Source organism: Lingula anatina, chromosome 1 (assembly GCF_051362555.1).
Source record: "Lingula anatina isolate TDL-2025a chromosome 1, LinAna3.0, whole genome shotgun sequence".
Lineage (NCBI taxonomy): Eukaryota > Metazoa > Brachiopoda > Lingulata > Lingulida > Lingulidae > Lingula > Lingula anatina.
This window is the reverse complement of record NC_141767.1, coordinates 13,597,542-13,614,541: the sequence shown is the minus strand read 5'-3', so window position 1 is coordinate 13,614,541 and position 17,000 is coordinate 13,597,542. Positions and strand designations below refer to the sequence as shown.

At 36.0% G+C, this 17,000-nt stretch overlaps 2 protein-coding genes across 4 annotated transcripts in view; one reads left to right on the top strand and one right to left on the bottom strand.

The window, feature by feature from the left end:
• Positions 1–30: 30 nt before the first annotated feature.
• Positions 31–6,734, top strand: LOC106171151 (uncharacterized). 2 transcript variants are annotated; one of them, XM_013551313.2, is made up of 13 exons: positions 31–189; positions 578–669; positions 1,089–1,201; positions 1,458–1,641; positions 2,244–2,348; positions 2,532–2,608; positions 2,808–2,921; positions 3,147–3,240; positions 3,480–3,648; positions 3,917–4,008; positions 4,197–4,364; positions 4,630–4,776; positions 6,190–6,734. In XM_013551313.2, the coding sequence occupies exons 1-13, from the start codon at positions 111–113 to the stop codon at positions 6,229–6,231; spliced, it is 1,476 nt and encodes a 491-aa protein (XP_013406767.2). In that variant the 5' UTR covers positions 31–110; the 3' UTR covers positions 6,232–6,734. The 2 variants fall into 2 exon arrangements, with proteins under 2 accessions (XP_013406767.2, XP_013406768.2); XM_013551314.2 differs by lacking the exon at positions 31–189 and adding an exon at positions 218–382.
• The window catches only part of LOC106171149 (uncharacterized), a 22,543-nt gene continuing 12,271 nt past the window's right edge, over positions 6,729–17,000 (bottom strand). For both annotated transcript variants that reach the window (XM_013551306.2, XM_013551309.2), the window contains 10 exons: positions 16,472–16,606; positions 15,731–15,878; positions 15,321–15,496; positions 14,963–15,109; positions 14,644–14,704; positions 13,876–14,015; positions 13,369–13,589; positions 10,204–11,572; positions 9,646–10,025; positions 6,729–9,439 (listed from right to left, as the gene is read on the bottom strand). In XM_013551306.2, coding sequence (XP_013406760.2) covers positions 8,130–9,439; positions 9,646–10,025; positions 10,204–11,572; positions 13,369–13,589; positions 13,876–14,015; positions 14,644–14,704; positions 14,963–15,109; positions 15,321–15,496; positions 15,731–15,878; positions 16,472–16,606 — 4,087 coding nt within the window. In that variant the 3' untranslated portion in view covers positions 6,729–8,129. The remainder of the gene's footprint in view (positions 9,440–9,645; positions 10,026–10,203; positions 11,573–13,368; positions 13,590–13,875; positions 14,016–14,643; positions 14,705–14,962; positions 15,110–15,320; positions 15,497–15,730; positions 15,879–16,471; positions 16,607–17,000) is intronic.

The following is a 17,000-nucleotide window of genomic DNA, read 5'->3' as shown; positions in this document are numbered from 1 at the left end:
ATGGGTACATTGTTTTCTTTAATTTTCAAGCATAAGGTAAAACAATTCAAGATGGCAGCGCCCACGGGATTTCTTGCGTCCTTTTAGTATTATAATAAAATCTTGACGGTATGGACCACCGACAGCAATATAAACACCACTCACATACTCCTGATGATCTTCGTGACAGACGAAGACAAGAAGACATTGGTAAGAATAAATAAATTAGACGTGTATGTCATCTTTGTTTGGATTTGTTCTGACAAATTGCAGTCATTGCTTGAGAATGCCAATATGAGTCATGCCATTGGTCTCTGTTAACTAATCGCATTAAAGCGAACAGTAGAATTCATGGCGACAGTAGGTTTAACACTCATCTCTCACTATCCAGACAATATTTATGGTAAGTTATTTCAAACAAAATTATTTTTGGAATAAAATGTTTCATTCTCGGGCACGGTATCCAAGGTTTATTATTAAAGCTGCCTTTGTTTTGTTTTGATAGTTGTTTAACTTCACAGAAGATTCCACCCTTGATTTTTCTAATAAATTTAGAAATTTGAAAATGTTGCATTTAAAAAGTTTCTTTCTACTCTAGAGTTACGTAAAAGTAGAAAGGCAAAGGCCCTAGATGCCAAGAGAGTGAGATTAGATAATGCAGACGAAGAAGTTGAAATTACTTTGGATCAGGTAATTCTAAATTCATATTGTAGTACTACTATGTTTTCTGATTTGCCCTTTTGCAGTGTAATATATGTCATTTTCATATGTAATTTGTGAATCAGATATATGTATATTCCTCGGTATCTTTCAACCCCTTAAAAGACATAATTACAAATTTTCATTATATGCTACAGCCTACAAGTTTTTATAAGCAGGAATGTAGCCAAGGGAGAGTTCGGAGTTTGAACAAACTGCCCTTTTTGCCAGAAAATGGTCAGCTCTCGGTAAAATTTGATCCAGATGAACAATGGTTTCATGTTCAAGGCTTTTTCAGAAAAAAGTCCCCCTCCCCCCCCTTTTTGAAATGGCTGGCCACGGGTCTGATAATTATGACACAACAGCTGTTTGACATTTATAGTGACAGATGTGAGCCTTTTCATTTTCAGATGAAAACAGCATGTGCTTCATTTTTGCAAGATCATTCATCTGTCAAAGATTCACTTAAAATATTGAGGAAGGCTTTTTCTCAGGGAAGTGTGTTTATAGAGGACTTTATGAGGTGAGGCAGAATTTGAATGAAATCATTTATTTACTCAAGTGAAAGAAATTCAAATTCATAAGAGTTGGTTGGAAATTGAAATCTGTGTTTCTTTATACTTAGCTTTTAAATTTTGATCTAGTCTAAATTGTTAACATTTTTATGCAACAATTTTTATGATTGGGCATATTGCAATTTTTTGTATCAATGACAAAAAAAATGTCTTGTTGAATGTGTACATACATTTTATTATATACATTTTTTTTTCATTGCCCAGAACTGACAATGCTCTGCAGCACTTAGTAGGAGTGCTGAGTGGCCATGATTCAGATCTGCAGATGGAGGCAGCATGGTGTGTGACCAACATAGCTGCAGGCACACATGAGCAAGCCCTGCAGGCTACCAAAGCTGCTGCTCCATATCTCATCACTTATCTCAGTGGCAGCAATCCACACCTACAGGTCATTGAATTGTTATTTACCTTTATGATCTTCAAAAGCTTTTAACATCAGTGCAGCTGATGCTCAAAGGCAGTGTTCTAAGCTTCACTACTCGTGTTATCAGTCCTATTCAACCTGGCTATTTTATTGTCATATGTAGTCTTCAAAACTCTTTCATAATGTCAGGTACCAATTAAATTCTTTTCCCAGAGTCAAATACTTGCCAATTACATGATGCTCATAAATTTTACCAAATTCCTTACATTATGTAGTACACATCAAAGATCAAAGCTTGACAAGATAGTGATACTATAACGTTTTGTATGCATGCATTGTTGTGCTGTGCCAATGATGAAATATGATAGTAAAACTTACCAACCAATTTCCTGGTTTAGCAGATCAGTTTATTGTAATAATAATAATAATAATAATAATAATAATAATTAACATTATTATTATTATTATTATTATTATTATTATTATTATTATTATTATTATTATAGCATATATAAATGCTCATATGTGTGTTTTTGTGTCTGCTTGACATTAATAATGTGTACATCCTTTCCATAAAGTCAAGATAGATAGACATTGACATGTTCTGATATTATTGTGCTGTTCAGGACCAGTGTGCTTGGGCTGTGGGAAACATGGCAGGAGATGGACCAGAGTGCAGAGATTTGTTAAAAGCACAAGGAGTTCTCCTTCCACTGGTTAACTTACTGAAGGTACGGATCTGTTTATTATATATTTTACTTAACTTGTGTTCTCAATCGTTTGGCTGATACCTGTAATAAATGAACTTCATTAAATGACTTGATCTGTGATGTTGCATTTGTTTTTTTGTTTTTTTTTAATTGAATGGCTGTCGCTTGTATAAGGTTACTCTGTCACGGACATTTTTATTTCAGTCTCCATCCCCACATGTTGTCCAGAGCTCAGCCTTTGCATTGTCTAATATGGTCAGATGGGCAGAGAGCAACACCCAGTATGTACATTCTCTGTGGAACAAATAACTAGCTGCAATCTTCACTCCATTTCGTTTTCATAATTGGTTATCATTGTTTGACTTGGTAAACTAATTGACAATTTTTGATGATTTTGTTGTAGTACTTTGTTTCTAGTTATTTTTAGCACTTTAACAGATGTATGTCAGATGAAGACTAACACAATTTGTTATTTTTCAGAGATCTTCTAGACCTGGGAATAATTCCACTTGTACTGCAGCATATCAAAAGTGAAGAAAACTGCCTTGATGTGACATCAGAAGCTGCTTGGGTTCTTACCTACTTGGTTGCTTTGTAAGTTTTTGTGTCCCATTTTTATGTACAGACACAGTACCGTACATATTGCCATTACATGAGGGTACATATTTATAAAAAATTAATAAACTGATACAGGTTTTTTGTTCACTTGTTGGCTTTAGCAGCTGGCCTTTTTAAATAACCATATGATTTCTTAGGTACAAAGTGAATGATGTAATCTGTTGTCGATGATTCTTATCCGTTTCAATGTTTTGTTTTTAGTGGTGACCATGAAGAATCGTTATGTCAGCCCACCTTACAAAAGCTAGTCCCAGTTTTGATTGCCTTATCACAGGACCACGCAGGAAATGCACAGGTATGGGGTTTACAAAAAAATGAAAAATGAAGGTGATTTTTTTTTTTGTTAGACTGTTAACAAACATTTCTTTCAGATACAAAATAGCCATCAACTCATCATATTAAAACATTTCATTCTACAGATAATAGTTGATAACAATGTATTTGTTTTAGTAGTTATTAACATGTCTCATGGGTTAAACCAGTTTCATTTAAGACGAATGCATCAAATCCCACACAATGTGCATGCTGTTGCAGGTAATAACCCCACTTTTACGTTGCTTGGGAAATATATGTAGTGGCCCAGACACCTTCAGCTTGGCTGTGTGTCATTATGAGGGTTTCTTCACTGCACTACTAACATACCTGAAATCACAGCATAGGCACATCAGGAAAGAGAGCTTGTGGTTGTTATCAAACATTACAGGTGAGGAGGAGTGGCTTTTAGTTTTATCTACATGGAACCAGTAAGGCTGGTATTCATTGTATCTGGGTGTTTGTTTTCATTTTTGTTAGCAATCTGGATCAAAAAATTGTATTTTCTCATTCCTAATGTTAACATAATTTACATTTTTTTGTACTAAAAGCATTAACTGCCATTGAGCCTCTTTTTCTTGTTGGTATTTTCATTTAGCAATATTTTTTTGTTCCCCTTTGTTTCGCTTGGTAAAAAAAACATTTTATTGTCTTTGTAGGTACAAGAAGTGTATGCCTTGAAGTAATGAATCATGGGTTACTCAGCCAGTTGGTTTTTCTTCTATTGGATTCTTTTGATATTAGGAAAGAGGTAATATGAAAAGTCTGATGCTGATAGTGCAGAAAAATTTAATGTAAACAGTCAAATAAGAGGTTTGCAAGTAATGTGTTTGGCATTTACGTCTGGAGTTTTAGTCTTGGTAATTTTAACAAGATATGCAAGGAAGGCTATTTATACACTTTCAAAATAGAGAAATAGTTTCTTCATTTTCTCTTTAGGCTGCTTTCTGTGTGTGCAATATAAGTTGTCAAGGAGCAGAGTTTTGCCAGGCATTGGTGAACCAAGGGTGTCTACCAGGGATGCTTAGTTTACTGAAAGTGTCAGATCTTGAAGCGGTCAACTTGGCTCTAGGATTTAGTGAAATGGTACTGCGTTTACTACCAAAGGTGTGTGCTTTTTAATTTCCAATTACATACAGTTACAATTTATATAACAGTTAGGATGAATGAAGGGGTCTAAGGAATCTAAAACCTCAAAAGTTCAAGAGTAGAGGTCTTATATGCTATAATGCCTGGGCCAAATGTAAGCATTCACTGATCTGTAATTACTAAATGTGTATCTAACTACTAGGAAAACAGTGTTTTTACTTTGTTTTGAAGTATTAGTTGAAGAAACTTATAATTTTGAGACATTTCCTTGTTGTTTATTCAGGGTAAAGAGATGTTTGAAGAAAACAATGGATTGTCAGGACTGGAAAGTTTAGAATATCACAATAACTCTGAGATCAGAGAACACACCAATGACTTGTTGGAGAAGCATTTTTATGGAGATAACCATGAAGAATCGGAATTTGGTCAGGTGGGCAGTTTGACTACTATATTATAATAATGTTTATTTTGTAAATTTAGGCCACTAGCCTATATTACATAACAATAACAGGAGTCAAATTTATGCCTTCTGTATATCCCTTAGTTTGAAGCACTCACACATATACACATACATTGACAAGTTTGTTAATCGAGTTGCATGTTCAGATATCATGAACCCTTAAAAGTTGAATATGTTTGCCTGAATGCTGGAGATATATTTGGCTCTGTAGACACACAAGCACGGAATGGTACTCCTCCTCTATGCATGCTTCTTTATAAGCATTGCAGCAATAATCACAGTGTCTTAATTCAAGATCTATATTTTGATGTCTACCCTCTTGATTTTCAAATCATGGCATGATGTTCTGAGCCGTGATAAGGCATTTCTGATCTTCCACTATGTAATCATAGTAAAATAGCGCTCCACATTTAACACATTTAACGCATTATTAAGTTTTTCACTTATTGTGGCTAATCAGCTAATTATTGCCCTTCTCATCAGCTGACCACTGTTGAAACGCAGTGTCCTTCAACCACTGAGTGAACTCACTTAAAAGTGTTCAACATTTCCTATCTCTTGTGACAACCATAACACACCTTACTGGTCCATGTCATTGTACTAGACAGCTCTAGATTATATAACATCTGGTAATATTGCCTCGAGTACCCATCTGGTCCTATACATTATAATTTTAACCAGTATTTAATGCTATGTGTGCACCAACAGAGGTAGTCTTCCACACTCTCCTATGGCTGTGGCATTTGATGCAGAACTTGGTAAACCTAAGAAATATAAAATTTGATTTGCACTTTCTCAATCACCTCAACATAATTGGTTCCCCATATCTCTGCACCATATAACAAAATGGGAAAAAACATGCTATCAAAGATTTGAAAGGCTACATTATATGCTTATCTCCCACATTTTTTCTCAAAACATCTAAGCATTGTGATTGCTCGTGGAGCCTTAGTCGCATTATTTAGTAGAGTAAATTACCAATTAATACGTGTTGATACCAGTACCCAAGATGCTTATAATATGATACAGCCTCAAGTTTTTTTCTCTTTTAGTAAAACTCTACATACTTATGTAGAGGTCTTCCATTCTTACACACCATGACTTCTGTTTTATTTGTACTGACCTCCATATGCTATTTGTCACAGAACTCGCTCAACACGTTCAGATGCTTCTGCAGATGTATAACAGTATCAGAAATATTTACAATGCCGAGTTTGACTATTACATTTCTGTGCGTTCTGTTGTAACATCAGAGTTGTGTTTAATCTCGATTTGTTTTCATGTTCTATAACATGCCTGACTTTTGCACAGGTTTTTCAGCTAGTGAACCTGAACCTATTTAGTCACATTTTTTTAAAGTCTGTTATTTCTTTTATTTTCCAGGATGGATTTCACCATGAAGGCATTGTTCCTCATACTGTGTGACTTTGGACAATCAGTTGAAGCAAAAGCCTAAAATACTCGTTCTTAGATGTTTTCTCTTTGTGACATTAACATATTTATTATCTGTGTACTCAATTTAAAAGTTTGGTGGCCATGTTGTAAAAGGTCAAAGTATCAGACAGTTTGAAACCTGAGATATGTTTTTTGGGGTTTGTAGAAAAAAAATTTGTTTGGGGGGGGGTTGGGCAACATTTGATTGCATGTAAGAGAGAAATTATGATAACCTTACAAGTTTAGGCATTTTTTCTATCATGTTAAAGAAAAAAGCTAATAGCCAGACGAAATTCCACAATGCAAATGTCAAGGTATAATAGATTTTTACTCTTTTTCTGTTTTGTCCTCATGTTAGACACTTACATTTATAATAGAAAACTTATGTTATATACAGAGTACATTTTCTATGTGTAACATTTTGCATAATTTTTATCTCATTTTTACCAAGAAATGCATGTATTTTTGTAGTCTCAGTAAAACACAAAAAAGTTTGTAGTCTTTTATTTCCAATATCACCGAATTGCACTTTGCACCAACCAGTTTGAGCAGACCTTAATTACACCATTACATAAAAATGGAAAGAATGTTTCCTAAACAACTATACATTTCATCAGTCTTATTATTAAATTGTCCTCACTAGAAGTACATTCTTCTCAATGACTTTAAAAAATTGCATCATTACAGTAACCATTATCAAGTCCCTTTTGTAACTCGGTAATCAACTAAATAAAATTTTTCTTCAGATATTATTTATGCGTGTCCTACCATCCCTTCTTAATACCATTGTATGCACTTGCATGTTATGATGGCCAAAAACATCTCAATGAAGTGTGTTCAATCTTAAGAGACAAAGAGCCCAGATAGTAATAAATGATTTATACAAATTGGCAACCTTCAAAATATGGTATTATAGCCTTATTGTTGTCTGTGAAGTCAAGCTCCTGTGCAAAACTAAACCCCCACTTGATCTTTCACAGTGCTTAGACAAAGGCTGGCAACTACTCCAGTTGGAGATTGAATTCCTTTGTGGTGTCCATATTTCATTTGTTGGTCTGTTTCTGTATGTAATGATCGCACCAAATCCACTACAGCCGGCTTCTATTTACAAAGTTAATGTTCAACAGGAGCTTCCCAGTGTAAAGCAAACTTTCAAATCAGTAAGCTCAAACCAACAAAATAATTTTATCATTTTGTTAACGAGATTAAAATAATTATCATTACCTGATAAATAAAATAGATAAAAATCATGTGAAATAAGCAATGGTAAGGGTTTTAATGAATATAAGCTCTTAAATAAATAGTTGAATTGGCAGCTGTACACAATGAATAAGGCACTTTTACTAGCCTCAAAAATTCTAATTCCAACAAATTATGTACATTGGCATAACAATCAAAATTCCCAACTATATCATATGATTGTATATTTTGTGCTGTGACTTAGAATTCAGACTTGTTCACTTAAATATCTTCTGGTAATGACTTCATTACTGTTAGAAGCAGTTGCAAAGAAATATGAAAAAGAAAGTTTTTCCAGGTTTTGAAAAGCACCATTATTATACTAAAATATTTTTCTGTTAGAGGAAAGTTTTAAAAATGGCCTGTTTCATTAAAGATCAAAATTTTAGGTCTTACTTGACCTTACTAATTCTGTAGCAGTCTAATAAAAATAAATGCTTGTTTCATACCAAGAAAGAAATTGAAACTGTTTTGGACCAGAAGGTACTTCATTAGTCCTGAACAATTGCAGATTTATTCCAAAGTGAGACTAACTTTTGGGCTGAAATCCCTTTCTAAAACCAGTCTTGAGCCAAAGTGTTTCTCCAAGACCTTTCCACAGCCAAGTAGCACTTTTGTCCACAACCCACGTAGTCTACTATTTATCTAAATCACATTGTACTATAAAAGGGATTATTTCTAATATTCTGTTGTTCAGCAAGCTTGGTCAGTGGATGTGATCGTCCCTGTAATTTTCTGTCTTTTTTCCATGGACATTGAGCAAAGTCTTCAGAATTTTTCAAGGCACTTGCAAGTTGTGGTGCACCAGCTGTGGGCGTCAAGGAAAGTTCGTGTGTATAGCTATCATCAGAGCAAGATTTTGGCCTCTGCTTTACTGATGATACAACACCAGCAGCTTTCTTATAAGGTATTGCAGATGCCAGACTGGCAGGTCTTGATGATCTGGATCTTGACCCAGATGGCCTCTGACTATCTACGAGGTCAGATTGACCAGTGGTCTGCTGCACTGCAGCTACACTTTCTTTTTCTGACTGCAATTTAGCTTGATCCTTACTCTTGGGCACAACAGATTTCATCATTTCAACTTGACCACCACTTGATGACAGTTTTTCCTTGTCATGGAGCACCCCGGAAAAAGAAGATTCAGAAATGGTTGGAGTCTGCACATCAAATTTTCCCACCAAGTTCTTCACTGTTACTGGCGTGGCAGAAGCAACACCTTCCTTTGTCCCCTGACTGTCATCTTCATCCTTTGCACCTAGAAGCACCATCTGTTTTTTGCCACCTACTGAAGTTCTAGAAAACTCCTTCCCAGATACTCCACCACTGGATGAGGGCTGATCACAGGATGCATCTAAAGAGGCTGGACTAGCTTTGGCAGCCTCTCCCACTGGCCCTACACTGGAGCAACCTCTCTCACCATCTAAAGAGCCTTTCAGGGATTTTACTGGATGCAAGTCTTTCTTGTATATACCCCACTTAAGTTCTATATTCCTGGTGACCTTTTTGACTTTGTTCTGTGGTTCTTCTGGTGGACTTTCGCTCAAATGTTTCCCAATGGCTCTGATAAGACCTAATGTCTCCTTGTTCATTTTATATCTATTGTTCATCTCACCAATGCTATCTGCTCTGGCAAGTCCTGAAGAACCATGGCTTGTAGCGACTTTAGAGATGTTTTCGAGAGCTTCTTTGTGTTGTTTTACAGTTCCCACAGCCCAGGGGATGTCATCTTCTAACTCCTTATAAGCTGGGAGTGCAACTTCATCAGCAGTGGTGGATGTTTTCTGCTGGTCGTCTAGGGCAGCTCCACCATATTTCTTTTCTATTTCTTCTGTTTGCTTTTTTACACTTCCCACCAATGCCCTTTGGTTATCTTTTGAGACGTCTTCAGTAGTTTCTGTCAGCACTGAAGGAGCAGGTGTTACCCTCTGAGAAGTTTCTGATGACAGAGATTCATAATCTGAAAAACACAGGAAGATAATTTTCTCAAGTTTCGACAATTAGACAGCAAAAGTGAAACTAGATTTCAAAACTGGCAATTATTCACACACCAATCAGCAAAAGAATTTTTTGTGAAAATAATCTGATTGTGCTGTTGAATGTGTACTTCACATGGATCTTTGTATTCATTGCCATTATTCCGTAGCACTAGGGATGTGAACTTACCCGTGGTTTGTTTTTTCACCAATCCAGGCGCAAGTGGAACCTCTTCCTGTCCTATTTTGAAAACAGGCAAACTGGTCTCATCTCTCACACCACTACCCTGAGCTATTGGTGTGGCATCTGAAGTTGCACTATCTAGGATACTTGTATTGGTACTTTGTAGAGGGAAATTGCATTTTCTCTGTCCTTTCTTTGCTTCTTGAGGTGTCAATATTGGAGAATAGGTCTTCTTCCCCTTGTCTAAGGTGACTTTAGGTGTCACTCTCTGCACTCTCAAGCTGGAGGACCTTTGCACTCCCTTTCCCGGTGTCCTTAAAAAGTCTGCAGACAGGCCTGGCTTCCCAGATGCCAAAGACAGGGCTGTTACATTATAAGATAAACTCCTGGAAGTAAACAATTACACAGGTAATAAGAACTCCAATATAGAAGTTACTCCATTTAAATTTTCTATGAACTAATACATATTACAAAAAAAGAGGTCATTTTATCTTGAGTATTTTTATTCAGAATCTGCTGCAATAATTAGGATCAATGCCCTCTACATCATTTGCCATATCTCACCCGTATTTCTCTTCAATTTCTTGTGTAGTTTTCTTTACCAATCCAGGGGTCAGGGCAATCTCCTCCTCTTCATAGACACTCCCAGGAGCATCTTGCTGTTGCAGGGAAGCCTCAGGTGTATAAGCACTGTCTGTGGCTGGAGCACCCTTCATGCCAATCACAGCATTTCTGTCCACTAACGTTTCCTTGCAAGCTGGTTCATCCAAATCCATTTCTCTTTCAGAAGCATTCTTTTTGTCTACTGCTTTTTCAGAGTTTGCTAATAAATTGTTTGAAAATTCAGGCTCATCTATCACAATGTTGATTTTCACAAGTTTCTCTTTGCTGCCAGATAATGAACTGTGCATGCTATTACTGCCACTGTCTGAGCTGACACTAGAATGTCGAACAGAACTTTCTTCAATCACCTGGCGGTGTTTTTTCACTGCACCTGGATTCCATGGTATTTGTTCTTTTTCATAATGGTATAAGGCCCCAACATCTGGGTTTGCATTAACAGTATCACTGTCCTTGATTTTCACATTTTCTTTACTGTCAGCATTTCCAGGCATTTCTTCTTCACTGTCACTGCTCAAATCTGACTTATCAGAGACAGCATCAGCAGGAGTAACGTCACTGTCTGTAATTGAAACAGACACAGAGCTCACTTCATCTGTGTCTTCACATGTTTTTTTGTCATAAGACTCGGTCTGAAATGTTGGCCTTTCAGTTTCTTCAGCTTCTGGTGTCTCAGGTGCTGATTTGATCCAGCTGTTGTCGGGCCTAACACCAGAAAACCGTGATGGCCTTGAGGCCAAGGACAGCTGAAGCGGCCTCTTCAGACGCCGCCTCAACTCCTCCAAGTTGGGCAAACTTTTCACTCGTTTTACAGGAGTCTGTGGCTGGCACTTGGACTGAGGAGCCAAACTGCGACGTTTATCTTCTGGAATTTCTCCTAACATCTTTCTATGAGGTTTCTGCTTAGTTTGTTGAAAGGAAGGTATGGATGTGGCATGGAGAGAGGCAACTTGATACAAGCCAGTAGCACCTTTTTCTGAGACATCAGAATCACTACACAGTGAACTGTCATCTGTTTCTTTATCTGACAAAGACTCAGAACTACTTTCGCTATCACTGGAATCTTGGTCATCATCAGAGATAGAGTGAGATTGAGAGGCACCTTGTGACACAGATTTCTTTGTCTGAGATGCAGCACTCATTTCAAAAGAATTCGATCCACTTGGACCTGCTGCAGTTGGAGATGGTTCATCAGGGAAGACTTCATCCATAGAGTCTGCACTTCGGGAACTAAGTTCAACATCCATCTCAAATTTAGCTAAGTTCATTCTATCTAGGTCTTTGGCCTCTAGGGCTTCTGGATGTTGTTGGTCTGAAATATGTCAAAAAGCTGAGATGTAAAATATGAAACACTATTACTATAATTCAGAATGTCAACTTTAAGCAGATGTTGTCAATAATATGAATCAAGCTCTAAAAAGACCCTCTAAAAAAAGACCCTCTAACCTTGCTGTCTGTGACATTTAAAAATGTGAGGTTAAGCTTTTTTTTTTTTTTTTTTTGTAGTGTAAGTAAAATAAAATCAACATCTTACAGAAATTTTGTGAAAATGTTGTGGATGACACATGTTGGGCAATGTGAAGTACTATACATAGAACAAAGGAATAATTCCCAACTTGCATATAACTGCACATTCTTCACTTAAAAAACTTCTCCATGGTAGATACATATCTACACCAAATGCTTGACATGACAATAGCTCCCCTCAACTTTATCATAGCGAAGCTGCACTAAATAGGCCCACCCACATCTCTTGTGATGGGTCTATCAATGCCCAAAGTATTCACTTTCTCACACAAATGGTCTAAAGATTGTGCAAACCCATGGCCACAGAAAAAAAAGTGTCAAAAAAAGTGCAGGGATATTCATCAGATTTGTGCCATGTTGGTTCAAATACACAGTGTACATATATTTCAACTCTGATGCAGGCTCTAGCTATTCAGATGAACGACGAAGAGAAATCAGTCTAACATGCACGTTCCGCAGAACTGCTACACAAACAGCACAACCAACAGTAGACAAGATGACAAAATTTTAAGTTCAACTATCTACTAATCACTACATGAATTGGTTGAGAATTTTGGTATCAAATTCAGCTGCTCATTCCTCGTTGTGCATACTTCATACTTCATGCAGGAGATCACATACAAGACCAATGTCTGTGTTTATGCATTCAAGAAGAGAAGATGCAACAGATTCTTATAAGGGGAAAAAAAAGGTAATCATCTGACACGAAAATGCCTAAAAAAAAGAAAATAATTGCACTAGCTAGTAATAAAATATGAATGGCCATGCCAAACGGGCAGTCATTCAAATTCTTATCTACCTGCAGTTACAAACATTTTCTAGCATGTCTACACTGTGTAAACAGAAACACTGTAGAGGTGAAAGGCACAACCTGTGACATGCACAACATGAGTGCAACAAGTACCACATTTACCCAATTCAAACTACCCTAAACTTTTCCTTTTCCTCTGTCTCACTTTTCGATGAGTATGCACAACGGAGGTATAAGTCATTTTGTCATCTAAAACAGACGACAAGTAAAATAAACATGATATGACAGTTGACTAAACATTTAAAAGAAGCAGACCAGCATAACTGTAGGTATATCAGTATTTCCACTATAATATTTGACATGTTGTAGCTTCCCAGAATCTTACACCCACTGTAACCCATCCCAGTGCTAAAAGTAAGTTCACTGGACACTGGGTCAGTAGATCTCAAGAGTTACTGGTCTCATTTGATATCTACCAGTCTAAAAGTTTGAATATTGACTTAACTTTTGTGTACAGCCATTTGGGAAAGATAACTGTAGAAACTAATATCTTGCACTTGTGCACACTTAATGCACTATTTTAATGCGGTTCATCAGCACTGGACTAAGGTCATTCTTCTGACCTGGCTGGAGAATCACTGGGCCAAGGCCAGCACTTATTTCTAGCACTGCCATCTATTTTCATGCAAGTATACATATTTTGTCATCTAAGCACCATGTTAAAGTGAGGGAAAGTAAAACATACTTATATTTGGTGACCAACAGCTGTATGCAGAGAGGTCTTTAACACATTTTCCCTTTTCTGAACACATACTTTTCTAAATACTTACCTCTGAGAATACATGATGCCTTTTTTTCTTCACGGGACTGAGACCTAGGATGCAGTGTGGGTACCTGCAAATAAGGGCTTTCTGCACCAGGTAATTCAAGCTCTTCTTCCTCCTCCTCATCTTCTTCTTCTTCTTCTTCTTCCTCTTCCCGTCGAAGTACAGACAGATTGTTAAGGTTGTTTTCAGACTTTGACCTCCATAAGGAATTGTGCCTTTGTTTGCTGAAGGTGCATGAGTCAAAGATGGTAAACAGATACAACTAAGACTTAAGGTGTCATAAAATAAATTATATGTATTCTAACCAGAAATGAGATGTTTTAGCTCTTAAAAGAGAAAAATTCAGTGTTATAATATAGGAAGGATATAATGATCTTCACATACTCATACATGCTTTCACACATTAGGAGTGAACAATGAAGTTTTGTCATAGACTTTCTTTTCCTTTATCATATTCACTAAAAAGAATTTTTCAAAAAGAAAATGATAGGACCTCTGCCTCTTGCTCACCTTGCATCAAGTATACCCTGGTAGATCTCTAACTGGTGTAAGAAGCCAGAATTAGGATTTGCAATGCTACGCTTTTTCTGGACATACTTCAGAGCCTCTTCCAAAGACCAGCCATACTCTTTCATAGCAAATGCTATAACCTGCAGAAAAATTGGTATTAAAATCAGATTATTTAAATAATCAAAACCTTGATTTTGAACTGTAAAAAAAATATACAACTAATGCAAAGAAGCTATCAAGTATTTACAGATAAAAAGTTATTCCCATTGATCCATTTAAACATATACAGGCAAACTCCAGTGAACACTGATAATATGATCCCACTTTATCTACAGTCATAAACAATGTCTATATACCTTCTTAAACACTTTGACTAGTATTTTACACAAGTTGTCAATCTAAACAACAAGTACAGAAAAAGCTCTTTAATTCACATATCAAATAAAAAAATACTGCAACCACAATTAAGAAACAAATTGGAAAAGGCTACTTCCAGTAACCTAAAATGAAATAAGATATTTATACAAATCTGAGGTATAAAAACCCATTACACAGCCTGGTATACCTGAAAAAAGAAAACAATTGTTTTCATTTCTGGGTCATTTTAAAATTTTTTCCTGACAATTATAATAGAAATCCCAATTTCTTCAATATTTGGGTTGGTCATGCTTGTTCAACAATCAATCAATTTCGGCTGACTTGACCACCACATATATGACAATCTAAAGACATAGATATCAATTAATTCTTCATTTGCTTTTCACTTACAGTGGAAGATGATCTACTGATCCCCATTCTGCAGTGAACAAGACACTTGGAACCTGAATTCCTGCATAAAAAAGAAAATGGTATTATTTCTACAATTTTAACATCACCTTCTATTGAATCACTACTTTAAAATCCTAAATAAAGCCTCAGAATTTTGTTGCAATGATTTTGACACTGAAAATTTACCAGGAAAATCAATCTTAATTTTGCTTATATTAGTCTTTCTGTAAAAATGTCTGAGAGGGCAATTATCAACCAATATTTGGAATTTCAATTATTGTTATTTTATAAATTGATATCAGCCTAATTGTGTTCTTACTTGGCTTTGGAAATAAACTTGTAAGTTTTCTCCCAGTATCTGAGCAAATCACTTTCCTCTACATCAAACACACGAATGTTGTAGTATTCAAATACACCAGGAAAGAAGTTGTCGATCTCTCTTGAGATGTTTAGAATAAAACCAACCCTGAAAAGGAAAACCAAATATGAATGTGCTAAAACAAACAGGCAATGATTCTTTTCTAAATTGTTGGAAAAATAAATTGTCAGTGTGAGAAGTAAACAAAGCAATAGAAAAATATGTGTGTGTGTGTGTGTGAGAGAGAGAGAGAGAGAGAGAGAGAGAGAGAGAGAGAGAGAGAGAGAGAGAGAGAGAGAGAGAGAGAGAGATCACACACCCATTTTTCTTCAATTCCTCTAAATTGGAAGCATTCCATTCTGAGCCCAGGTAAAGGTAGTCAAAAATCTTTGATGGAGCATCCAGCTGTCCCATGATTATAAGGCACTGCTCATCAATATAGCCACGGTAATCTTTCAAATTCTGTTTCAGCTTTTCTTCCAATTGCAATCGCAGCTGGAAATATTCAAAAATAGCAAATATTCCCTCTGTTTAGCACAACCATTTTTTGTTACCAACAATACCAAACTCAAAAAAGCCATCAATACTTCATAATATTTAATTAAACAGCTTGTAGAAATATAAAACTCACATGAAAGAATGTGTGTAGAGCAATGTGTGTAAGTTACTGTGTGTGCATGTGTGTGTAGGTATTTGTTCATGTATGACAACTACTTCTATAATACTCACATATCTACTAGTTACTTCTTCCAGGTCCACAGTTAACATGATCTCCTTTAGTTTCACTTTAATTTGTCTCTCTGTATCATTTCGTTCCTCTCCTAATGTCAACAGTGGAGAATTTGGACGGGTAAAGTCAATGTCTTCCATTGCATGCCTTAAAAATTGAGGTATTTAAGTCATTTCAAATTCATAAATTTTCATTTTCTATGCTTAGTTTTAAAAAATTCATTAAAACTAATGACAAATGTTTATTCGATCAATTATAAAATTTTAAAATTAACAGACATAAAAATGAAAACAAGCCAGTTAAAACTGACACAGATACAAAAAACATATATCAGCATAAAACTGACATAATAACATAGGTGACATTTGGAGGTCCCATACATATTTCCCCCTTCCAATAGCATTTATAGGCATCAGCTCATAACCTTCTTAGATTCTTACCAATCAACAAAAAACTTTAAGGGTAGTAAACAATTTCATGTAATCTTTGTCCATGTCAAACCCAGATGATAAGACTAATGCTGGCAGAGATCAGAATCCATAGATTTTTACAAAACAATTTTATTGCATTACAAAAAAATCTAACTGTCCAACACTTATATGCAGAATGTTTTACTGAAAGATATTTTCACTCAAAGACCAAAGTAAAATTCAATATCACTGTATATGAATTATATGTCATGTAAAATCATAATTTAAATTAGTCATTTGTATTTAGACATACGAGGAGCCTGCACTTACCATTCACTGAGGCATGACCTGTCAGACTGTATGATGGAATCATAGAAGCCCACCCAGGTGTGGGTTAGACCATGAGGGTAGTAAGTGTGCTGCTGGGCCACCTCACTGGCCTTGTGGAGACACTGCAAAGCAGACCTGAAAATAATACATGAAGAAATAAATGGTAATATCGCATATCTGGTCCACTTTTTCCACTAAAATTACCTAGCTCATAGGATTAATACAATCCAATGCATCAATTGAAATTCAAACTTAAAGTAAAAACCTTTCAACCTTATTAGGCTGCTGCTAAGGGGAAAAAAGCGCACAGAGATTCAAATTGATCAAACGGTTGGAATAGTACAAAATTTTGTTTACACGAAGAGGAAGCTATATATTATGTTAAATAGTGTTTAGTCATGAAAAAGTTGCAATTTTACCCTGCTACCAACTCTTTTGACCAATCAATGTGTTGCAAGCTTGACATGTGACCAACTGACCACATCAGCTCAACTTCACATCATCCCAAGTGGATAAATTTTACTACAAA